The 26189-nt window shown below is 46.3% G+C and overlaps 1 protein-coding gene across 2 annotated transcripts in view; it reads left to right on the top strand.

The window, feature by feature from the left end:
* Positions 1–3467: 3467 nt before the first annotated feature.
* The window catches only part of triob (trio Rho guanine nucleotide exchange factor b), an 87790-nt gene continuing 65068 nt past the window's right edge, over positions 3468–26189 (top strand). For both annotated transcript variants that reach the window (XM_038976594.1, XM_038976593.1), the window contains exons 1-6: positions 3468–3540; positions 4383–4497; positions 5965–6157; positions 17472–18020; positions 19311–19433; positions 25944–26135. In XM_038976594.1, coding sequence (XP_038832522.1) covers positions 3486–3540; positions 4383–4497; positions 5965–6157; positions 17472–18020; positions 19311–19433; positions 25944–26135 — 1227 coding nt within the window. In that variant the 5' untranslated portion in view covers positions 3468–3485. The remainder of the gene's footprint in view (positions 3541–4382; positions 4498–5964; positions 6158–17471; positions 18021–19310; positions 19434–25943; positions 26136–26189) is intronic.

The raw sequence follows: 26189 nt of genomic DNA, 5'->3' as shown, positions 1-26189 counted from the left end.
AACGAGCCTCAAACACAGGGAAAAATGCCCAGAAACTAACGCATCTGAGTGTAAACTGCAGTTCTCAGTGCTACATGTTACCTCAAGACCAGATCTTACAGAATGATGAGAGCGGCATCCTAAAAGGACCTTGGCCTCACCTGGCATTAACCATTCCCGTTTAAACAGGTACATTTTCTCTCCAGCGAGGCACAGAATAAAATTGTATGAAGCCGTTTCTATGCAGTTTGTTTTCAAAGAGCACACGGCAGCACACTGAGTGATTATTAATACAATATCAAGGCAGAGTGATTCACAACCTTTATTTCACTCTTTTCTGTCCGTCTCTGGCAACTGTTTTAACCTCATCTCAGAATGAACTAATACTTTTAATCGGCAATCACAACTGTTGAGTCGGCCATCTTTTTTTGATAGGATGCTATTAATCATATCATGCAATGCCTTGTGAAAGTCGGATTTTGTGTTACAGTCAAATGAATAATCAATTTTTGATAATTGCAACAACAACAAATCCATTGAGCAGGGACAAAGTGGGTTGGGGACAGGGGACTGCAGTTTGAGACTACGAGGAGTGGTTTGATATGGTAATATGACCATGAATGCATCCAAAATGCGTCCCTATCCCCTATTTATTGCACTACTTTTGACCAGACCCCATGTAGAATAGAGTGCCATTTGGGACACAAACCAGCTCTCCCCATGAGGTGGAACAGTGAGTGGGAAATATATTACGTTGCAGGTTTGCAGGAGATAAAGCCTAGCTACTGCCTATTAGCATGTCCATAAAATATTCAGAGTGAGAGCATTGGCCTCGGAGCTTCCTTTCCCTGCACCACACACACACACAAACACAAACACACACAAACACACACACACACACACACACACACACACACACACACACACACACACAGACACACACACACACACACACATAGACATAGACACACACACACAGTATTAACTCTGAAAGTTGGATAATGAAAACCAGCTTGTTGACTCTCCTCCGTGTCACATTCTATTGGAGTCCAGCATGAACGAGGCAACCCTCCCCAGACTACCACCTGTGTATCGTTGTGTGTTTTCAAATTCGACTCCTCCCCAACTGATTAACTTCTCTGCTTTATTTGAAATAGACCCCTCTCTCTCTCCCTCCCTCTCGCTTTCTCTCTTTCCCTCTCTTGCTCGCTCTCTCTTTCTCTCTCTCTCACTCGCTCTTTCTCTCTCCCTCTCTCTGTCTCTGTTTCTGTTTCCTCTCTCCAGTTTAGTAGTTAAGGAAACTGCAGCTCTACCAGGTCTAACACATTAAGCTGCTGCTCTACCAGGTCTAACACAGTAAACTGCTGCTCTACCAGGTCTAACACAGTAAACTGCTGCTCTACCAGGTGGTCTAACACAGTCAACTGCTGCTCTACCAGGTCTAACACAGTAAGCTGCTGCTCTACCAGGTGGTCTAACACAGTAAGCTGCTGCTCTACCAGGTGGTCTAACACAGTAAACTGCAGCTCTACCAGGTCTAACACAGTAAACTGCTGCTCTACCAGGTCTAACACAGTAAACTGCTACTCTACCAGGTCTAACACAGTAAGCTGCTGCTCTACCAGGTCTAACACAGTAAACTGCTGCTCTACCAGGTCTAACACAGTAAGCTGCTGCTCTACCAGGTCTAACACAGTAAGCTGCTGCTCTACCAGGTCTAACACAGTAAACTGCTGCTCTACCAGGTCTAACAAAGTAAGCTGCTGCTCTACCAGGTCTAACACAGTAAGCTGCTGCTCTACCAGGTCTAACACAGTAAGCTGCTGCTCTACCAGGTCTAACACAGTAAACTGCAGCTCTACCAGGTCTAACACAGTAAACTGCTGCTCTACCAGGTCTAACACAGTAAGCTGCTGCTCTACCAGGTGTAACAAAGTAAGCTGCTGCTCTACCAGGTCTAACACAGTAAGCTGCTGCTCTACCAGGTTTAACACAGTAAGCTGCTGCTCTACCAGGTCTAACACAGTAAGCTGCTGCTCTACCAGGTCTAACACAGTAAACTGCTGCTCTACCAGGTCTAACACAGTAAACTGCTGCTCTACCAGGTCTAACACAGTAAACTGCTGCTCTACCAGGTCTAACAAAGTAAACTGCTGCTCTACCAGGTCTAACACAGTAAACTGCTACTCTACCAGGTCTAACACAGTAAACTGCTGCTCTACCAGGTCTAACAAAGTAAACTGCTGCTCTACCAGGTCTAACAAAGTAAACTGCTGCTCTACCAGGTCTAACACAGTAAACTGCTACTCTACCAGGTCTAACACAGTAAGCTGCTGCTTTACCAGGTCTAACAAAGTAAGCTGCTGCTCTACCAGGTCTAACACAGTAAACTGCTGCTCTACCAGGTCTAACAAAGTAAACTGCTGCTCTACCAGGTCTAACAAATTAAACTGCTGCTCTACCAGGTCTAACAAAGTAAACTGCTGCTCTACCAGGTCTAACACAGTAAACTGCTGCTCTACCAGGTCTAACAAAGTAAACTGCTGCTCTACCAGGTCTAACAAAGTAAACTGCTGCTCTACCAGGTCTAACACAGTAAACTGCTGCTCTACCAGGTCTAACAAAGTAAGCTGCTGCTCTACCAGGTCTAACAAAGTAAACTGCTACTCTACCAGGTCTAACACAGTAAACTGCAGCTCTACCAGGTCTAACAAAGTAAACTGCTGCTCTACCAGGTCTAACACAGTAAACTGCTACTCTACCAGGTCTAACACAGTAAGCTGCAGCTCTAGTCAGTGCAGTAGACATCAACCTACTACTACTACACTGTATGACTACAGGATCTACTCAGGTCTTATCTACAGGCTGTGCTATGATGCTATGACACAATGTAAAGGTGTGTGTGTGTGTGTGGTCGTACATACACATGTGTGTGTGTGGGGGGGGGGGGGGGGGGGGGTTGCTCTCTATATTGAGTGTAAGCCATCTGGTGAGTAGGTGAGGATATGAATTAAGACCAGAGTACGGCGCTATAGCTATGATGCTATCTATCTAGTCACTACTGTGTCTCTTTGACTGCTTGGTTGTACAATAAGGATTTAACCTCTCTGTTCACGATAATACTCATAACTTCTATGGTCTATTTTTGTTCTTCTTAGTGGTTGTCACCATCCTGAACTCTTATTAGGCCTTCTCAAGAGTTCAACCTGTCATAGGGTTGTAATGACAAAGAGATGGCTGATTTAATCTCATGTCAGGGTTCTGCTTCTGGAACTGGGTCAACTTCAGAGACTGATTTTCAACAGACTGGTGCCCTCTGTGGCTCTGAACTTTTTCAGTCCTAACCCAAAGCAGGTTGTGTATTAGTGGTAATGAGAACATGACTGATTGACTGACATCATGTTATCAAGTCAACTTCAATACAGAACTGAACCTTGATGGTCTGATTTGCTGTTCTGACTGACTGCATTTCCCTGTTGATTTCAGGGTTTCATCGAAATGAGGAGATGAAGGCCGTAGACGTTCTGCCCATCCTTAAAGAAAAGGTTGCCTTCATATCAGGTGAGAAACACAATATCTCTGATCCATGGTGTTTACCATTCTATATGGTCTGTATAATGTCATGGGAATACACACACACACACACACACACACACACACACACACACACACACACACACACACACACACACACACACACACACAAACAGCCTCACATGATTCACTGCAGCTCTACATTTACAGCAGAGCACTGGGAATAGGCAGCACATTATGGTGGGAACAACAGCCTACAACACAACACAGGGAAACATCAGGCAGGCAAGGCTTCCTCTGCAGGGAGATGTAGCTTCAGCTAAGCTGTGAGTGGAGCTGTCTGTGTGAACCGTGCCATGACCCTGACCTGCTGTGACTTACTGCTGACATGAGTTAGTCATGTCAAGACTCATGACTTAGTCTTGCCACTAACTATAAGCTATAAAGTATTTTATTTTTATTTATTTTTTATTTCACCTTAATTTAAATAGGCCATAGTGACGAAATAATTACAATTTAGCAATTAAACACTGGAGGGATATACAGTATGTGCAGAAGATGAATGTGCAAGTAGAGATACTGAGGTGCAAAGGAGCAAAACAAAGACTAAAAGCTGGTGCTTAAAGTTAGTGAGGGAGATATGAGTCTCCAGCTTCAGTGATTTTTGCAATATGTATGCTGTAAACAGCTATAAATATGATGAGTGATTTTACCTCAAAGTACTCCTATTATTGTAAAATAGTAATGCATTCTTCAGTTGCCGGTATTACGATAAGAGTCCACAAGGTGAGGACAACTAGCAGGATTTGTAAATCCCTATTTAGTGGTTGTCGTGTGTTTCTCATCGTCCTGGTTCATGTGTTTCCCAGGTGGCCGAGATAAACGTGGGGGTCCTGTCCTTACCTTCCCAGCCAGGAGTAACCATGACAGAATACGAACAGAGGACCTCCGCAGACTCATAGCCTACCTCGCTGGTATTCCCAGGTACTGTTTCTTATATATAAATGATAACTGAACACACTTTTGAACCCAGCCCGGCCTCCTTTCCCTACACTACACACACACACACACACACACACACACACACACACACACACACACACACACACACACACACACACACACACACACACACACACACACACACACACATAGACATAGACACACACACACAGTATTAACTCTGAAAGTTGGATAATGAAAACCAGCTTGTTGACTCTCCTCCGTGTCACATTCTATTGGAGTCCAGCATGAACGAGGCAACCCTCCCCAGACTACCACCTGTGTATCGTTGTGTGTTTTCAAATTCAACTACTCCCCAACTGTGATTTCCCTCTCTGCTTTATTTGAAATAGACTCTTCCTTTTTATACTCCAGCCCTCAGCCCGGTGCAGTACTGTTACTACTGACTGTTGATATAGTTTACTCAGTATACATTATGTGTGCGCATGTGTGTCTGTATGCGTTTGCATGTGTCTGTCTGTATGCGTGTGTGTGTGTGTGTGTGTGCGCGTGCGTGCGTGCGTGTTTGTAGTGTAGTGTAGTGCAGTGCAGTGCAGTCCAGGGCTGTATGTAGGTTAGACTCCCCCTGGGCCTCTCTCTGTAGGGGCTGATGACGCCAGGCAGGCAGGCAGAGCAGAGCAGAGGAGAGGAGAGCACAGCAGAGTGGGTCACTTACTAATAACTAACTGCAGATAGATATTCTCAGGCCAGATCTCCTTTTCGCTCTCTCTCTGTGCTGTTTAGCTGCAGGCAAGCTTTTCCTCTTCTCTGTCTGTTTTCAGTGTTATTGGATACTAGCCTAGAGGCTGACTAGTGGTTAGGAAAACAGTGTAGGGGATCTGGTGCGGGCTGCATCCGGAGGGAAGGGGCGTCGGTCTGGACTAGGACGTGGGAGGCGTGGGCGGTTGGCTAGCAGAGTTGCTAGTGGAACGTTACCTCGGAAAGACTGTCTGTGCTGTCCACTCAGCGGGAGGGAAGTTTTACTCTCTCTTTTATACACACAAACAAACTCTCGCTCTCACTTTATCTCTCTCCCACTTTGTATTTGTCTCTCTCTGCGGTTCACTCGTTCTCTCCCACTGGTTTCTTATTGTTTCTCTCTGGGAGACGGCTGAGCTGGTCTTTTCAGAGAGTGAAGTCATAGTGATTTAGTTCAGAGCACAGGGCCTCCTGCGCAGTGAGACACTCAGGTTAAGCCTTAAACACTGGGGATATCCTTTTATGGTGCTTTTGCAGCGGGACACTTTTGGTAAGCGAGTCATTGAACATCTCAACGGTTACATTTTATAAAAAAAATTCTGAGGCACCTGGTGAAAGAAATTTTCACCACCCATTTCATTTTCATTTGAATATTAACAGTAGTTTTTTGTCATGGAAGTAAACAAAATATTTGAGTGGTGATTTGTGAATTTCATGGCTACTTGTGGTTGTTGTCTTGGTTTGTCTCAGTGAGGAGGTGAGCAGACATGGCTTCACGGTCATCGTTGACATGCGAGGCTCTAAGTGGGACAGCATCAAGCCTCTGCTGAAGATCCTGCAGGAGTCCTTCCCTTCCTGCATCCACGTCGCCCTCATCATCAAACCAGACAACTTCTGGCAGAAACAGAGGACCAATTTTGGGAGCTCCAAGTTTGAATTTGAGGTAGGTCCACCCTGCATAGTCTCTTGTGATGACATTCATACAGAATAATTTGAGCAAGCAAGCTACCTAGCTCGAGATTGCCTTATGGGTTCTGAGAATGGTACTATAGCAATATGACTCAACCGCTTTGAATCGATCCTCAGATGTGGATCTTTTCCCAAAAGTGTCTGAGGAGATTGTATGTCTTAATCATCTGTAGGCTATACTGAGAATATGTTTGTAGTCTCTGGAGTTGTAAGACATGAGGAAATTAGTTTGCAATGTAAATGTTTTTCTTCAAATGAATTGTTTGACTTCAAATTAAATTAAAGTTGTGTATAAGTGTTCCAAGATGTCGTTATGAGCCCTAGGAAGTGTTGTGTGGAATTGGAAAGTGATATTAAAGCTGTGACAGCGAGAGTCCCGTGTGGGTAGGAAGCTGGAGCTGTTAAATTTAGTTCTGACCTATTTAGTGTGGAACAAGGATATATGGGCCTCAGAGAGAGCAGAGTCTCAATAAAGAGGGCAGTCTGATTAGGGACATCCAGATTGGCGTTAACCTGAGCCCACTGCTAAAGAATACACAACATACACATGAATGGGCTTTAAAGAGCTGTGGATACTGCATGTGTTGATGTTATCTCATAGGGATTTTATGTGTTATGACTGGTAACATGGCTGCAGCTACAATTCCTGGAATGTTTTTGCCCACCTTTTCAAGTGAACATTGGACGTAATAGATCTGTTGTTGATCACTCCTCATAATCCATGTTTAATTATGTTGGTTATAGAATTTTGACATAATCTATTTAGTTGGTTTATTAACATGATAGTCATTAATAATGATATCTGAATCTCGGGCGTCTCATGCATCAGGGTGTAATTTCATTGGGCCTTTCCCATAGAATAAGAATGACGTCTAAGTGTCATAAGATGACATTCTACTTCTCGGATCTCCTTCCATATACCTTCCTCACAGACTGCTGTTTATATTAGTGTCTGAACCCCCCCTCTTCCTCACAGACCTCTGTTTATATTAGTGTCTGAACCCCCCCTCTTCCTCACAGACTGCTGTTTATATTAGTGTCTGAACCCCCCCCTCTTCCTCACAGACTGCTGTTTATATTAGTGTCTGAACCCCCCCTCTTCCTCACAGACTGCTGTTTATATTAGTGTCTGAACCCTCCCTCTTCCTCACAGACTGCTGTTTATATTAGTGTCTGAACCCTCCCTCTTCCTCACAGACTGCTGTTTATATTAGTGTCTGAACCCTCCCTCTTCCTCACAGACTGCGGTTTATATTAGTGTCTGAACCCCCCCTCTTCCTCACAGACTGCGGTTTATATTAGTGTCTGAACCCTCCCTCTTCCTCACAGACTGCGGTTTATATTAGTGTCTGAATCCTCCCTCTTCCTCACAGACTGCTGTTTATATTAGTGTCTGAATCCTCCCTCTTCCTCACCGACTGCTGTTTATATTAGTGTCTGAACCCTCCCTCTTCCTCACAGACTGCTGTTTATATTAGTGTCTGAACCCTCCCTCTTCCTCACAGACTGCTGTTTATATTAGTGTCTGAACCCTCCCTCTTCCTCACAGACTGCTGTTTATATTCGTGTCTGAACCCTTCCTCTTCCTCACAGACTGCGGTTTATATTAGTGTCTGAACCATCCCTCTTCCTCACAGACTGCTGTTTATATTAGTGTCTGGATCCTCCCCCCCCTTCCTCAAAGACTGCATTTATATTAGTGTCTGAATCATCCCCCCCTCTTCCTCACAGACTGCGGTTTATATTAGTGTCTGAATCCTCCCCCCCCTCTTCCTCACAGACTGCAGTTTAAATTAGTGTCTGAACCCTCCCACGTCCGCACAGACTGCTGTTTATATTAGTGTCTGAATCCTCCCCCCCTCTTCCTCACAGACTGCAGTTTATATTAGTGTCTGAATCCTCCCCCCCTCTTCCTCACAGACTGCGGTTTATATTAGTGTCTGAATCATCCCCCCCTCTTCCTCACAGACTGCGGTTTATATTAGTGTCTGAATCCTCCCCTCCCTCTTCCTCACAGACTGCAGTTTATATTAGTGTCTGAATCCTCCCCCCCTCTTCCTCACAGACTGCTGTTTATATTAGTGTCTGAACCCTTCCTCTTCCTCACAGACTGCTGTTTATATTTGTGTCTGAACCCTCCCTCTTCCTCACAGACTGCTGTTTATATTAGTGTCTGAACCCTCCCTCTTCCTCACAGACTGCTGTTTATATTAGTGTCTGAACCCTTCCTCTTCCTCACAGACTGCGGTTTATATTAGTGTCTGAACCCTCCCTCTTCCTCACAGACTGCGGTTTATATTAGTGTCTGAACCCTCCCTCTTCCTCACAGACTGCGGTTTATATTAGTGTCTGAATCCTCCCTCTTCCTCACAGACTGCTGTTTATATTAGTGTCTGAATCCTCCCTCTTCCTCACAGACTGCTGTTTATATTAATGTCTGAACCATCCCTCTTCCTCACCGACTGCTGTTTATATTAGTGTCTGAACCCTCCCTCTTCCTCACAGACTGCTGTTTATATTAGTGTCTGAACCCTCCCTCTTCCTCACAGACTGCTGTTTATATTCGTGTCTGAACCCTTCCTCTTCCTCACAGACTGCGGTTTATATTAGTGTCTGGACCATCCCTCTTCCTCACAGACTGCTGTTTATATTAGTGTCTGGATCCTCCCCCCCCTTCCTCAAAGACTGCATTTATATTAGTGTCTGAATCATCCCCCCCTCTTCCTCACAGACTGCGGTTTATATTAGTGTCTGAATCCTCCCCCCCTCTTCCTCACAGACTGCAGTTTAAATTAGTGTCTGAACCCTCCCACGTCCGCACAGACTGCTGTTTATATTAGTGTCTGAATCCTCCCCCCCTCTTCCTCACAGACTGCAGTTTATATTAGTGTCTGAATCCTCCCCCCCTCTTCCTCACAGACTGCGGTTTATATTAGTGTCTGAATCATCCCCCCCTCTTCCTCACAGACTGCGGTTTATATTAGTGTCTGAATCCTCCCCTCCCTCTTCCTCACAGACTGCAGTTTATATTAGTGTCTGAATCCTCCCCCCCTCTTCCTCACAGACTGCTGTTTATATTAGTGTCTGAACCCTTCCTCTTCCTCACAGACTGCTGTTTATATTTGTGTCTGAACCCTCCCTCTTCCTCACAGACTGCGGTTTATATTAGTGTCTGAACCCTCCCTCTTCCTCACAGACTGCGGTTTATATTAGTGTCTGAACCCCCCCTCTTCCTCACAGACTGCGGTTTATATTAGTGTCTGAACCCTCCCTCTTCCTCACAGACTGCTGTTTATATTAGTGTCTGAGTCCTCCCTCTTCCTCACAGACTGCTGTTTATATTAATGTCTGAACCCTCCCTCTTCCTCACAGACTGCTGTTTATATTAGTGTCTGAACCCTCCCTCTTCCTCACCGACTGCTGTTTATATTAGTGTCTGAACCCTCCCTCTTCCTCACCGACTGCTGTTTATATTAGTGTCTGGATCCTCCCTCTTCCTCACAGACTGCTGTTTATATTAGTGTCTGAACCCTCCCTCTTCCTCACAGACTGCTGTTTATATTCGTGTCTGAACCCTTCCTCTTCCTCACAGACTGCGGTTTATATTAGTGTCTGAACCCTCCCTCTTCCTCACAGACTGCTGTTTATATTCGTGTCTGAACCCTTCCTCTTCCTCACAGACTGCGGTTTATATTAGTGTCTGAACCCTCCCTCTTCCTCACAGACTGCTGTTTATATTAGTGTCTGGATCCTCCCCCCCCCTTCCTCAAAGACTGCATTTATATTAGTGTCTGAATCATCCCCCCCTCTTCCTCACAGACTGCGGTTTATATTCGTGTCTGAATCCTCCCCCCCATCTTCCTCACAGACTGCTGTTTATATTAGTGTCTGAGTCCTCCCTCTTCCTCACAGACTGCTGTTTATATTAATGTCTGAACCCTCCCTCTTCCTCACCGACTGCTGTTTATATTAGTGTCTGACCCCTCCCTCTTCCTCACAGACTGCTGTTTATATTAGTGTCTGAACCCTCCCTCTTCCTCACAGACTGCTGTTTATATTCGTGTCTGAACCCTTCCTCTTCCTCACAGACTGCGGTTTATATTAGTGTCTGAACCATCCCTCTTCCTCACAGACTGCATTTATATTCGTGTCTGAACCCTCCCTCTTCCTCACAGACTGCTGTTTATATTAGTGTCTGAACCATCCCTCTTTCTCACAGACTGCTGTTTATATTAGTGTCTGGATCCTCCCCCCCCTTCCTCAAAGACTGCATTTATATTAGTGTCTGAATCATCCCCCCCTCTTCCTCACAGACTGCGGTTTATATTCGTGTCTGAATCCCCCCCCCCCTCTTCCTCACAGACTGCAGTTTAAATTAGTGTCTGAACCCTCCCACTTCCGCACAGACTGCTGTTTATATTAGTGTCTGAATCCTCCCCCCCTTTTCCTCACAGACTGCAGTTTATATTAGTGTCTGAACCCTTCCTCTTCCTCACAGACTGCGGTTTATATTAGTGTCTGAACCATCCCTCTTCCTCACAGACTGCTGTTTATATTAGTGTCTGAACCCTCCCTCTTCCTCACAGACTGCTGTTTATATTAGTGTCTGAACCCTCCCTCTTCCTCACAGACTGCTGTTTATATTAGTGTCTGAACCCCCCCTCTTCCTCACAGACTGCTGTTTATATTAGTGTCTGAACCCTCCCTCTTCCTCACAGACTGCTGTTTATATTAGTGTCTGGATCCTCCCCCCCTCTTCCTCAAAGACTGCATTTATATTAGTGTCTGAATCCCCCCCCCTCTCTTCCTCACAGACTGCTGTTTATATTAGTGTCTGGATCCTCCCCCCCTCTTCCTCACAGACTGCATTTATATTAGTGTCTGAATCCTCCCCCTCTCTTCCTCAAAGACTGCATTTATATTAGTGTCTGAATCCTCCCCCTCTCTTCCTCACAGACTGCTGTTTATATTAGTGTCTGAATCATCCCCCCCTCTTCCTCACAGACTGCGGTTTATATTAGTGTCTGAATCCTCCCCTCCCTCTTCCTCACAGACTGCAGTTTATATTAGTGTCTGAATCCTACCCCCCTCTTCCTCACAGACTGCGGTTTATATTAGTGTCTGAATCCTCCTCCCCTCTTCCTCACAGACTGCTGTTTATATTAGTGTCTTAACCCTTCCTCTTCCTCACAGACTGCGGTTTATATTAGTGTCTGAACCATCCCTCTTCCTCACAGACTGCTGTTTATATTAGTGTCTGAACCCTCCCTCTGCCTCACAGACTGCTGTTTATATTAGTGTCTGAATCCTCCCCCCCTCTTCCTCACAGACTGCAGTTTAAATTAGTGTCTGAACCCTCCCACTTCCGCACAGACTGCTGTTTATATTAGTGTCTGAATCATCCCCCCCTCTTCCTCACAGACTGCGGTTTATATTAGTGTCTGAATCCTCCCCTCCCTCTTCCTCACAGACTGCAGTTTATATTAGTGTCTGAGTCCTCCCTCTTCCTCACAGACTGCTGTTTATATTAATGTCTGAACCCTCCCTCTTCCTCACCGACTGCTGTTTATATTAGTGTCTGAGTCCTCCCTCTTCCTCACAGACTGCTGTTTATATTAGTGTCTGAATCCTCCCTCTTCCTCACAGACTGCTGTTTATATTAGTGTCTGAGTCCTCCCTCTTCCTCACAGACTGCTGTTTATATTAATGTCTGAACCCTCCCTCTTCCTCACCGACTGCTGTTTATATTAGTGTCTGAACCCTCCCTCTTCCTCACAGACTGCTGTTTATATTAGTGTCTGAACCCTCCCTCTTCCTCACAGACTGCTGTTTATATTCGTGTCTGAACCCTTCCTCTTCCTCACAGACTGCGGTTTATATTAGTGTCTGAACCCTCCCTCTTCCTCACAGACTGCTGTTTATATTCGTGTCTGAACCCTTCCTCTTCCTCACAGACTGCGGTTTATATTAGTGTCTGAACCCTCCCTCTTCCTCACAGACTGCTGTTTATATTAGTGTCTGGATCCCCCCCCCCCTTCCTCAAAGACTGCATTTATATTAGTGTCTGAATCATCCCCCCCTCTTCCTCACAGACTGCGGTTTATATTCGTGTCTGAATCCTCCCCCCCATCTTCCTCACAGACTGCTGTTTATATTAGTGTCTGAACCCTCCCTCTTCCTCACAGACTGCTGTTTATATTCGTGTCTGAACCCTTCCTCTTCCTCACAGACTGCGGTTTATATTAGTGTCTGAACCATCCCTCTTCCTCACAGACTGCTGTTTATATTAGTGTCTGAACCCTCCCTCTTCCTCACAGACTGCTGTTTATATTAGTGTCTGAACCATCCCTCTTTCTCACAGACTGCTGTTTATATTAGTGTCTGGATCCTCCCCCCCCTTCCTCAAAGACTGCATTTATATTAGTGTCTGAATCATCCCCCCCTCTTCCTCACAGACTGCGGTTTATATTCGTGTCTGAATCCCCCCCCCCTCTTCCTCACAGACTGCAGTTTAAATTAGTGTCTGAACCCTCCCACTTCCGCACAGACTGCTGTTCATATTAGTGTCTGAATCCTCCCCCCCTTTTCCTCACAGACTGCAGTTTATATTAGTATCTGAACCCTCCCTCTTCCTCACAGACTGCTGTTTATATTAGTGTCTGAACCCTCCCTCTTCCTCACAGACTGCTGTTTATATTAGTGTCTGAACCCTCCCTCTTCCTCACAGACTGCTGTTTATATTAGTGTCTGAACCCTCCCTCTTCCTCACAGACTGCTGTTTATATTTGTGTCTGAACCCTCCCTCTTCCTCACAGACTGCTGTTTATATTAGTGTCTGAACACTCCCTCTTCCTCACAGACTGCTGTTTATATTAGTGTCTGAACCCTTCCTCTTCCTCACAGACTTCGGTTTATATTAGTGTCTGAACCATCCCTCTTCCTCACAGACTGCTGTTTATATTAGTGTCTGAACCCTCCCTCTTCCTCACAGACTGCTGTTTATATTAGTGTCTGAACCCTCCCTCTTCCTCACAGACTGCTGTTTATATTAGTGTCTGAACCCCCCCTCTTCCTCACAGACTGCTGTTTATATTAGTGTCTGAACCCTCCCTCTTCCTCACAGACTGCTGTTTATATTAGTGTCTGGATCCTCCCCCCCTCTTCCTCAAAGACTGCATTTATATTAGTGTCTGAATCCCCCCCCCTCTCTTCCTCACAGACTGCTGTTTATATTAGTGTCTGAATCCTCCCCCCCTCTTCCTCACAGACTGCTGTTTATATTAGTGTCTGGATCCTCCCCCCCTCTTCCTCACAGACTGCTGTTTATATTAGTGTCTGGATCCTCCCCCCCTCTTCCGCACAGACTGCTGTTTATATTAGTGTCTGGATCCTCCCCCCCTCTTCCTCACAGACTGCTGTTTATATTAGTGTCTGGATCCTCCCCCTCTCTTCCGCACAGACTGCTGTTTATATTAGTGTCTGAATCCTCCCCCCCTCTTCCTCACAGACTGCTGTTTATATTAGTGTCTGGATCCTCCCCCCCTCTTCCTCACAGACTGCATTTATATTAGTTTCTGAATCCTCCCCCTCTCTTCCTCAAAGACTGCATTTATATTAGTGTCTGAATCCTCCCCCTCTCTTCCTCACAGACTGCTGTTTATATTAGTGTCTGAATCATCCCCCCCTCTTCCTCACAGACTGCGGTTTATATTAGTGTCTGAATCCTCCCCCCCTCTTCCTCACAGACTGCTGTTTATATTAGTGTCTGAACCCCCCCTCTTCCCCACAGACTGCTGTTTATATTAGTGTCTGAACCCCCCCTCTTCCTCACAGACTGCGGTTTATATTAGTGTCTGAACCCTCCCTCTTCCTCACAGACTGCTGTTTATATTAGTGTCTGAACCCTCCCTTTTCCTCACAGACTGCTGTTTATATTTGTGTCTGAACCCTTCCTCTTCCTCACAGACTGCTGTTTATATTAGTGTCTGAACCCTCCCTCTTCCTCACAGACTGCTGTTTATATTAGTGTCTGAACCCTCCCTTTTCCTCACAGACTGCTGTTTATATTCGTGTCTGAACCCTTCCTCTTCCTCACAGACTGCTGTTTATATTAGTGTCTGAACCCTCCCTCTTCCTCACAGACTGCTGTTTATATTAGTGTCTGAACCCTACCTCTTCCTCACAGACTGCTGTTTATATTAGTGTCTGAACCCTTCCTCTTCCTCACAGACTGCTGTTTATATTAGTGTCTGAATCCTCCCCCCCTCTTCCTCACAGACTGCTGTTTATATTAGTGTCTGAACCCTCCCTCTTCCTCACAGACTGCTGTTTATATTAGTGTCTGAACCCTCCCTCTTCCTCACAGACTGCTGTTTATATTAGTGTCTGAACCCTTCCTCTTCCTCACAGACTGCATTTATATTAGTTTCTGAATCCTCCCCCTCTCTTCCTCAAAGACTGCATTTATATTAGTGTCTGAATCCTCCCCCTCTCTTCCTCACAGACTGCTGTTTATATTAGTGTCTGAATCATCCCCCCCTCTTCCTCACAGACTGCGGTTTATATTAGTGTCTGAATCCTCCCCTCCCTCTTCCTCACAGACTGCAGTTTATATTAGTGTCTGAATCCTCCCCCCCTCTTCCTCACAGACTGCTGTTTATATTAGTGTCTGAACCCCCCCTCTTCCCCACAGACTGCTGTTTATATTAGTGTCTGAACCCCCCCTCTTCCTCACAGACTGCGGTTTATATTAGTGTCTGAACCCTCCCTCTTCCTCACAGACTGCTGTTTATATTAGTGTCTGAACCCTCCCTTTTCCTCACAGACTGCTGTTTATATTCGTGTCTGAACCCTTCCTCTTCCTCACAGACTGCTGTTTATATTAGTGTCTGAACCCTCCCTCTTCCTCACAGACTGCTGTTTATATTAGTGTCTGAACCCTACCTCTTCCTCACAGACTGCTGTTTATATTAGTGTCTGAACCCTTCCTCTTCCTCACAGACTGCTGTTTATATTAGTGTCTGAATCCTCCCCCCCTCTTCCTCACAGACTGCTGTTTATATTAGTGTCTGAACCCTCCCTCTTCCTCACAGACTGCTGTTTATATTAGTGTCTGAACCCTCCCTCTTCCTCACAGACTGCTGTTTATATTAGTGTCTGAACCCTTCCTCTTCCTCACAGACTGCGGTTTATATTAGTGTCTGAACCATCCCTCTTCCTCACAGACTGCTGTTTATATTAGTGTCTGGATCCTCCCTCTTCCTCACAGACTGCTGTTTATATTAGTGTCTGAACCCTCCCTCTTCCTCACAGACTGCTGTTTATATTAGTGTCTGAACCATCCCTCTTCCTCACAGACTGCTGTTTATATTAGTGTCTGAACCCCCCCTCTTCCCCACAGACTGCTGTTTATATTAGTGTCTGAACCCCCCCTCTTCCTCACAGACTGCGGTTTATATTAGTGTCTGAACCCTCCCTCTTCCTCACAGACTGCTGTTTATATTAGTGTCTGAACCCTCCCTCTTCCTCACAGACTGCTGTTTATATTAGTGTCTGAACCCTTCCTCTTCCTCACAGACTGCTGTTTATATTAGTGTCTGAACCCTTCCTCTTCCTCACAGACTGCTGTTTATATTTGTGTCTGAACCCTCCCTCTTCCTCACAGACTGCTGTTTATATTAGTGTTTCTGAACCCTCCCTCTTCCTCACAGACTGCTGTTTATATTAGTGTCTGAACCCTTCCTCTTCCTCACAGACTGCTGTTTATATTAGTGTCTGAATCCTCCCCCCCTCTTCCTCACAGACTGCTGTTTATATTAGTGTCTGAACCCTCCCTCTTCCTCACAGACTGCTGTTTATATTAGTGTCTGAACCCTCCCTCTTCCTCACAGACTGCTGTTTATATTAGTGTCTGAACCCTCCCTCTTCCTCACAGACTGCTGTTTATATTAGTGTCTGAACCCTCCCTCTTCCTCACAGACTGCTGTTTATATTAGTGTCTGAACCCTTCCTCTTCCTCACAGACTGCGGTTTATATTAGTGTCTGAACCATCCCTCTTCCTCACAGACTGCTGTTTATATTAGTGTCTGAACCCTCCCTCTTCCTCACAGACTGCTGTTTATATTAGTGTCTGAACCCTCCCTCTTCCTCACAGACTGCTGTTTATATTTGTGTCTGAACCCTCCCTCTTCCTCACAGACTGCTGTTTATATTAGTGTCTGAACCCTTCCTCTTCCTCACAGACTGCGGTTTATATTAGTGTCTGAACCATCCCTCTTCCTCACAGACTGCTGTTTATATTAGTGTCTGAACCATCCCTCTTCCTCACAGACTGCTGTTTATATTAGTGTCTGAACCATCCCTCTTCCTCACAGACTGCTGTTTATATTAGTGTCTGGATCCTCCCTCTTCCTCACAGACTGCTGTTTATATTAGTGTCTGAACCCTCCCTCTTCCTCACAGACTGCTGTTTATATTAGTGTCTGAACCCTCCCTCTTCCTCACAGACTGCTGTTTATATTAGTGTCTGAACCATCCCTCTTCCTCACAGACTGCTGTTTATATTAGTGTCTGGATCTTCCCCCCCTCATCCTCAAAGACTGCATTTATATTAGTGTCTGAATCATCCCCCCCTCTTCCTCACAGACTGTGATTTATATTAGTGTCTGAATCCTCCCCCCCTCTTCCTCACAGACTGCAGTTTAAATTAGTGTCTGAACCCTCCCACTTCCGCACAGACTGCTGTTTATATTAGTGTCTGAATCATCCCCCCCTCTTCCTCACAGACTGCGGTTTATATTAGTGTCTGAATCCTCCCCTCCCTCTTCGTCACAGACTGCAGTTTATATTAGTGTCTGAATCCTCCCCCCCTCTTCCTCACAGACTGCTGTTTATATTAGTGTCTGAACCCCCCCTCTTCCCCACAGACTGCTGTTTATATTAGTGTCTGAACCCCCCCTCTTCCTCACAGACTGCAGTTTATATTAGTGTCTGAACCCTCCCTCTTCCTCACAGACTGCTGTTTATATTTGTGTCTGAACCCTCCCTCTTCCTCACAGACTGCTGTTTATATTAGTGTCTGAACCCTCCCTCTTCCTCACAGACTGCTGTTTATATTAGTGTCTGAACCCTTCCTCTTCCTCACAGACTGCTGTTTATATTAGTGTCTGAATCCTCCCCCCCTCTTCCTCACAGACTGCGGTTTATATTAGTGTCTGAATCCTCCCCACCTCTTCCTCACAGACTGCGGTTGATATTAATGTCTGAATTTTCCCCCCTCTTCCTCCAGACGGTCATGGTGTCTCTCGAGGGCCTGACCAAGGTGGTGGACCCTTCCCAGCTGACGTCAGACTTCGAGGGCAGCCTGGAGTACGACCACGACGAGTGGATCGATGTGCGCGTGGCCTTCGAGGACTTCGCCGGCGATGCCGCCCGGGCTTTGGCACGGCTGGAGGAGCTGCAGGAGACCCTGGCGCAGCGTGACCTTCCGCGCGACCTGGAGGGAGCACGACGCCTTATGGAGGAACACGCCTCGCTCAAGAAGAGGGCCACCAAGGCCTCGGTGGAGGAGTTGGACACACAGGGACGCAGGCTGCTTCAGAGGCTGCAGCAGGGCAGTGTCACCCCTGGAGGCTACACTAACCGTGGCGGTGGGGGAACGGATGCTAACGATGGGCTCACAGGCCACCCAGATGCCCACAACCTGGTGCCCAAAGTGAGTGCTCTGCTGGACAAGTTGCATGGCACACGCCAGCACCTGCAGCAGCTGTGGCACATGCGCAAGCTGAAACTGGACCAGTGCTTCCAGCTGCGGCTGTTTGAGCAGGATGCAGAGAAGGTATGTTATGAACTAACTACACACTACTTTCACTTTTGTGTTTATAGAACAAGGCTTGTTTCTATTCAAAGGAATCACATTCTAGTCCATATCTCTCATCCTAGCATTAATAACTAGAAAAAAAGCATCCCGAGCTCACCAGTGAAGTCTGGATTTGCACTGAGAATATTACTTCATAACAAACAGAATGGGATAAGTAGCTGCAGGAGTAATGGTGCTTGTTTGCAGTATACTGTAATGGCCCATAGCCTGTCAGTGTGCATAGATCCAGCTACAGTTATATGGATGTCATGCAGCTATCAGCCAGATGGTGATGTGATGCCTCCCTGCTGTGGAAACAGACGTGTTTGTCAGTTAGTCAGAGCAAAGCATTAATTACATCTCCCCACCACCTCATCCTCTTCCTCTTCCTCCCCAGGCATGTCATTATTGTCCCCGGTTATTAAAGCATGTCTCAGAGGTCAAGTTGAAATGGTAGCTGTCACGCTGAGGTTTCTTGTCATGCTAGCTAGAGGTCAATCCAGGGTGATACGAACCTCGACCAGCTGTCTGGCGTTCCCAGTGGCAACATCACGAGTCTAGGCAGTATGACAACATGACACTAGGGTCAGGCTGACACACAGTTCAATACAGTGGATTGGAGTCATTCCATCTGCCTTCCTGAGAGTCCAAACATCCATGTCATCAGCCTTTAGCCCAGCCCAGCCCCACCCACCCACCCACCTCTCTCTCTCTCTCTCTCTCTCTCTCTCTCTCTCTCTCTCTCTCTCTCTCTCTCTCTCTCTCTCTCTCTCTCTCTCTCTCTCTCTCTCTCTCTCTCTCTCTCTCTCTCTCGCTCTCTCTCTCTCTCTCTCTCTCTCTCTCTCTCTCGCTCTCTCTCTCTCTCTCTCTCTCTCTCTCTCTCTCTCTCTCTCCCTCTCTCTCTCTCTCTCTCTCTCTCTCTCTCTCTCACTCTCTCTCTCTCACTCTCTCTCACTCTCTCTCACTCTCTCTCGCTCTCTCTCTCTCCCTCTCGCTCTCTCGCTCTCTCTCTCTCTCTCTCCCCCCCCCCCCCCCCCAGAGCTGTAAGATACCGTACCTGCTAATAGAGATCTTCTTCTGCCTGCCTGCGTGTTTGTGTGCCTGCCTGCGTGTTTGTGTGCCTGCCTGCCTGCCTGCCTGCCTGCCTGCCTGCCTGCCTGCCTGCCTGCCTGCCTGCCTGCCTGCGTGTTTGTGTGCCTGCCTGTCTGCCTGCCAGCCTGCCTGCGTGTTTGTGTGCTCATGGCTGTGTGTGTGTCGCACCGTCCACAGATGTTTGACTGGATCGTGCACAACAAGGGCCTGTTCCTGACCAGCTACACAGAGATAGGAGGGAACCACCAGCATGCCGGGGAGCTGCAGACCCAGCACAACCACTTTGCCATGAACTGTATGGTAAGAATACACTCTTCTACTTTACTGATTGACTCAATGGTGTAACACAATGACCATAAACTACTGTACCCCTCAGCTTTGTGTTAAAATACATTGAACCTTATTGATAGTCATCTATAGCGTATTTATAGTCAACTATACCTTATTTATAGTCATCTATAGCTTAATTATAGTCACCCCCCCTTAAAAGGGCCACATAATGATGGGTTAAACTTAACAGTCCGCCCAGTACCTACCACATGCAGTGTGAGGTTGAGACAAGCCGTCCATCTCCTGCCTGGGTGTGTTTGTGTGTTTGTGTTTGTCTGTCTGTGTGTGTCTGTCTGTATGTGTGTGTCTGTCTGTGTGTGTCTGTCTGTATGTGTGTGCGTGTGTGTCTGTGTGTGTCTGTCTGTATGTGTGTGTGTGTGTGTGTGTGTGTGTGTGTGTGTGTGTGTGTGTGTGTGTGTGTGTGTGTGTGTGTGTGTGTGTGTGTGTGTGTGTGTGTGTGTGTGTGTGTGTGTGTGTGTGTGTGTGTGTGTGCTAACTGTCCTGACCCTCCCTGGCTGCCTGCAGGGTTAAAGGCCCTAGCTGTGTTCTGTAGGGGAAGATGATAAATCACTTGGTCTCTCTGCCCTCTCTCTCTCCCTCCCTCCCTCCCTCCCTCCCTCCCTCCCTCCCTCCCTCCCCTCTCTCCCTCCCTCCCTCCACTCGTCCTTGCCCTCTCCAGCCCTGCCCTTTGCCTTGCCCTGGCTGTCAGTAGTCAAGTACAGGCCCCTAATCCGGCCCCCATCTACTCTCTGCTGCTCATGGGGCTAACCAGGGAAATGAGGGCATGAATTGAAGCCCTGACTTTTTGTTGTACTGTATTTTTGGGATTCTCTAGATTTTCTTGAGCGGATGGTCTTGGGGCCGGAACATAAATACAAATAATTTCTAGACTACAAATTGACCGCAAGAAGCCCAAACAGATATCATTTTTGACGAAAACATAAACATTTCAAACCTTGCTTACATTTGTATATGATCACATCTCTCTATTATGCATGGAAATACTTGGGAACCGATTTCCTAAATTACATTCACTTGGAACAAATTTCCTGGTGTTTTTACAGTTTTTTATGTCTAACAATGAATTCAGGTTGCAGGGCGCCAGTTGGAGAACCTAGCTCTAGATTGTATGGTGGTCTAATACTGTAAAGTACACTTACACTAAGTACACTTACACTAAGTACACTTACACTCTATGACATTGTTTCCTTGGACATATTCCTCTATACCACCCCCCCATCCAACATTGGGGAACATCCTGTACCGACCCCCTGTGCGCGCACCACATCTATTTCTATGCTGGAGGGAATTTTGCAGTTTTAAAGCAAATTTTCTTGCAATTCTATACATTTTGCCATGTCTAATGTGTATTCATGTGATATTTGAGTGACAAAAAAATTACAACAATATCTATGGGTTAAAAAAACGAAATTCTAAAAACGTTGTCATGGGCTAGTTGATCTGGACATTTCTGACAAGTTATAAATAGCTCTAAGCTATGCACTGACTGACAAGACAAGAGGAACTGATGATGCACTACCCAATTTCCAAATTGCACCTTTTGCATTCTACTATTACAACTTTCAAGTGTAATTTTAAATCCGGACTGAGTTCCTCAAAAAAATATTTGTATTTATTTTTTCTGCTGACCCCTCGCCCAACAGTTTGGGAACCACTGCTCTATACAATTAAATGATCCTCTTATCATTTAGTATGATCTTGCTTGTAGAGGTTTATCGAGTTATTTTGTGCTGAGCCAGCCTAGCTTGTTTTGAGAAGCTGACAGACAGCCCCATTGAGGCAGGGGGATCACCCAGACCTAGACCCAGCCCTGGTCACAGTCACACAGGCATTATTCTGCATGACTTGGCCATCAGTGTGCAATGTCAACAACAGGCAGGGGGACTCTGGAACAGAGGGACTGACGCCTCCTTTTCCCCAGGATGCCATGCTTCCTGTTGACTAGAAAGACTGTGTGACTGCCAGGATCATATTTGGGAGGTAGAGCTAGTTGCTGATGATGATACTGTGAGGGTAAATATGTGCGTGTGTTTGAAAGGGAAGATTATCACAATGAAAGCATAATGGCCAGCAGCAGTAGTAATCACAATGTGTTAATGTGTTCACTGTTGTGATAAATCTGCTTTTTGCCACCTTGAGTAAATATCCCAATATCCCCGATTCCCCAGCTAGACGAGAGTTCAGCCATTTAGGCTGGGGCTGATGATCATCTATGATTATGTCATTTGTAATATGCAAATGAAAAGTATGGAGATGTGATGGTAGTCTGCCCCCTATGGTGTTGTTGTAACATTACACTCTAGGGTTCCACTTTGGGGAGGAACGTGCCCTTGACTATTGACAGAAATTCAAAACCAGTTCAATAGAAAAGCAGATGGCCATCCGATAGCGACAGAATGGAAGCCTGTTTGAAACACATAATGGAAGTGGTAATGCTAGAATGGACATGTGATGTCATTGTGGCCTAGTTTCCTAGTGTCTCCTCTCTGTGTGGATATTAGAACAAGGTAAATATTAAATAAAAATAGACTTTCTGTCGTGTTCCTTATTTTGGAGAATGCTAGCCAGTAACCCCAGGTGCTTCCTGTTCAAGACATTCTCCCCCCTCCCCCCTCTCCCTCTCAGAGTCTATGAGCCTATGTCTGTATCCCAAATGGCACCATATTCCCTACATAGTGCACCACTTTTGACTAGAGCCATATGGACCCAGGTCAAAAGTAGTGCACTAAGGGGCCTCCCGGGTGGCGCAGTGGTCTAGGGCACTGCATCGCAGTGCTAACTGCGCCACCAGAGTCTCTGGGTTCGCGCCCAGGCTCTGTCGCAGCCGGCCGCGACCGGGAGGTCCGTGGGGCGACGCACAATTGGGCTAGCGTCGTCCGGGTTAGGGTGGGTTTGGCCGGTAGGGATATCCTTGTCTCATCGCGCTCCAGCGACTCCTGTGGCGGGCCGGGCGCAGTGCGCGCTAACCAAGGGGGCCAGGTGCACGGTGTTTCCTCCGACACATTGGTGCGGCTGGCTTCCGGGTTGGAGGCGCGCTGTGTTAAAGAAGCAGTGCGGCTTGGTTGGGTTGTGCTTCGGAGGACGCATGGCTTTCGACCTTCGTCTCTCCCGAGCCCGTACGGGAGTTGTAGCGATGAGACAAGATAGTAATTACTAGCGATTGGATACCACGAAAATTGGGGAGAAAAGGGGATAAAATTTAATAAAAAAAAAAAAAAAAAAAAAAAAAAAGTAGTGCACTATATAGGGAATAGGGTGCCATTTGGGACTTAGACTTGGGTTATTGGCATATGCCAAGTCCTCCATTACTGTGTCAGTCTCATTGATTAGTTCTTCCTGTTCCATCCTGATCCTATCTCCTATCTGTAATGTTGCCTGTTTGTTTACACCAAAAACAAAATGGAAACACTATCATTATCATGTTCACGTGTCGGACCAGTCCCTTTGGCGTAGACAAATAACTCTTGATTGCATTTGTTTTGAATTCCCCAAGTCTGGGATGTGGAGATGGAAATGGGCCACACTTCATATCTTTGCCATGCAAAAATGGGCTTTGTGTCAGTATTTTCCTCTGTGGAGTGGACCCTCCCTGCTCTAAGTGCTCAGTATGTGTGATGCTTGATAGACAGAGGAAGGTTCTGTGGTATGCTGCTGTGTGGGTAAGCCTTGGTGGTGTATGTAATGTGATCAGTCAATGGATACTATGCAGAGGCCTAACCCAGTGTTTACTTTCCTTTTAACCCGGGTCCTCCAGGAGTTTTGCATTAGGCCTGCCCTCTGTCTAGCTCCCCCTGGCTAAGATACCATGCTGCTTGTCGTTTACATCCAGGAACGAAGACGTGTAGTGAAGAGAGGCTGTTATTTAGCCTCACATTTTAATGCTTCACAGATGTCGTCGGAGTCAAAGGCGTTTGTCGTTTTTCAGGAGGGCAGATGACTTTATCTAGCCCAGCCCTGTGTGTGTCCGTTCTGTCTGTCCGTATGTCTGTCTGTTTGTCCGCGTGTGGTGTTCTCAACTCTCATCAGTTTAAAAAGTGTTTGCAGACAGACAGAGATGTTGAACATTGGTCCATTGATGTTCCCCTGCTATGGATTAGTATAATGAGGATTCACCCACCTCTGTTTCAGAGCACACTGCGTGCGGTGTTGTGTGGTTCATTAAAGCCTCTCATTTACATAAAAGGGGTCATTGAATGCTAACAGTCCTGCATGTAAAACTGAATAATTAATTTTAGTTTGCTGATCTATGTCTATCTTGTCACAACAGCTTTTACAGGGACATCGTGTTGTTTTTTTGTTGTTTTGGTTTTAGTGTGTGAGTGGTAGGATAACGCTGACAGCGTCAGGGAGGGTATCGATCCCTAACCGACAGATGCTAATTACCCAGCATGCCGTAGATCTCTACAGCAGGCAGCGAGAGCTCATCAACTGTGTGTGTGTGTCTACAGCTGGCAGCAAGAGCTCGTCTCCCATAAACACCTCATTAAACCATTGGGATAACGTTGTAGCTCTGACCACATGAAAGAGGAAGCCTACTAAAAGGGCTTCTCAAACAGGGGAAGCTTGGCCATTGTTGAGCTGTACTTGATCCAATAGGACTCGAAAGTAATGACCACTGTTTTAGTACAACACAGCCTGTGTGTGACTGTACCATTAACTAGATCCCCCTATTCACTTTTCTTTGGATTGGAAGTTGTATTACTACAATCAAACCCATCCAAAGTGTAACGTTTTGAGCAGCAGGCAGTGAGCGGTGTAGCGTTAAGCCCTGTGATATGGGTGATAAAGGAGAGGGAGAAACTCATGACCCGTGACTGAACCTCTTTCTGTCTGGGTGGATCTCCTGCTATGCCCTCCCTTATCCGCACCTTCCATCCCCTTCTCTGTCCCCATCCAGCCACACACAGTGCTGGGGGCGTCCGTCGGGGCTGGCTGGGGCTGGCTGAGTGGAAGCATGTGGACATGTGGTCAGACTAGAGGGACTTCCTCCTCTCCCACGGGTGTAGCCCCTCCACTCGGCTCGCTACGCTTCACAGGATAACTAACATCAGCTGCCTGCTGCACACTCACCGTCACTTCCTTAATCTTTTGATTGGCTGCGTTTGTTGGTTCAGCAGTTGGGTGACCATTTTGAAATGTTGTAACATGTAATTTACCATGAATCTCAAGTGTTTTTTTACTTCACTGAAAATGCTCAATATTCTTTTATTTTGACTTCACTGATATTCTCAATTCTGGACACATTTTTGGCGTGACCATTCTATGTATTTTCTCGACAGGATGCAGCTTTATTTGGTTTCACAATACAGGCACTTAGCACTGTGGTAGTAGTCCCCTTATTGGCTGTTTCCAGTTGACAGTTTACCTCCCCTCTGTTCACTGTAACATAAGAGAATAGAGGCCAAGGCTAGCTGGTGTTTTTGTTTGGGCTGGAGTGGTTCTGTTCTCTTCTCAGTGAGTAATAGTCTCTCTGGGTTTTTGTGTTTGATTTGGACTTGGTTGAGTGTGTGTGTGTGTGTGTGTGTGTGTGTGTGTGTGTGTGTGTGTGTGTGTGTGTGTGTGTGTGTGTGTACAGTAGGTTGTGTTGTGTGTGTTCTGTGTTAACTTCTCACGGGCCTCCCAAGCCCTTACTATTGATGTAGGCCCTCCTGTGGCCGGGTCTGTAGCCATGGCCCACCCTGTGCTGATCTATGTCTTTCTAACCCTCCCTCTCTGTCTGTCTCCCTCCATTTAGGTCTACCGGTCTCCTTCTCTCCCTGTCTCTGTCTGTCTTTATGCTTGTCCGTCTCCACCCCTCTCTGTCTCCCTCCTCCCTTCCTGTCTGTGACTCCCTCCCTGTCGCCCTCCCTTTCTGTCTGTCTGTGTAACGGTTTTCTTCCAGGGGTGAAGGAGAGGACCAAAGTGCAGCGCGGCTAGTGTTAAACATGTTTAATAAAGAACAAGTGAAACACTACAAACAACAATACAAAATAACAAATGTGCAAAAACCGACACAGACCTATCTGGTGCAGACAATCACAGAGACAGGAAACAAACACCCACAAAATCCCAACACAAAACAAGCCTCCTATATATGATTCTCAATCAGGGACAACGATTACCATCTGCCTCTGATTGAGAACCATATTAGGCTGGACATAGAAACAGACAAACTAGACACACAACATAGAATTCCCACCCAGCTCACGTCCTGACCAACTAAACACATACAAAACAACAGAAAACAGGTCAGGAACGTGACAGTCTGTCACCCTGTTTGTCTGTCTCCCTCCCTCTCAGTCTCCTTCCCGCTCTATCTCTGTCTATATAATTATTGGTAACACTTTACTCCCCTCTCCTCACAGAATATCTGTCATGTCCCCTCCCTCTCCTTACAGAATATCTATGTAACTATTAACCTTGCCATGTCTTCTCCCCTCTTACAGAATATCTAATATGTCTCCTCCACTCCCCTTCCAGAATGTCTATGTAAATATCAACCGCATCATGTCTGTGGGGAACCGGCTGTTGGAGTCTGGTCACTACGCGTCGCAGCAGATCCAGCAGATCTCAGGTCAGTTGGAGCAGGAGTGGAAGGCCTTCGCTGCTGCCCTGGACGAACGCTCCACCCTACTGGAGATGTCTGCTGCCTTCCACTTGAAGGTTGACCAGGTGAGGAGGAAGCACACACACACACACACACACACACACATACAACAACAACAA

Source organism: Salvelinus namaycush, chromosome 37 (genome assembly GCF_016432855.1).
Source record: "Salvelinus namaycush isolate Seneca chromosome 37, SaNama_1.0, whole genome shotgun sequence".
NCBI lineage: Eukaryota > Metazoa > Chordata > Actinopteri > Salmoniformes > Salmonidae > Salvelinus > Salvelinus namaycush.
Note: the sequence above shows the minus strand (reverse complement) of the source record. Positions and strands in the feature narration are given on the sequence as shown.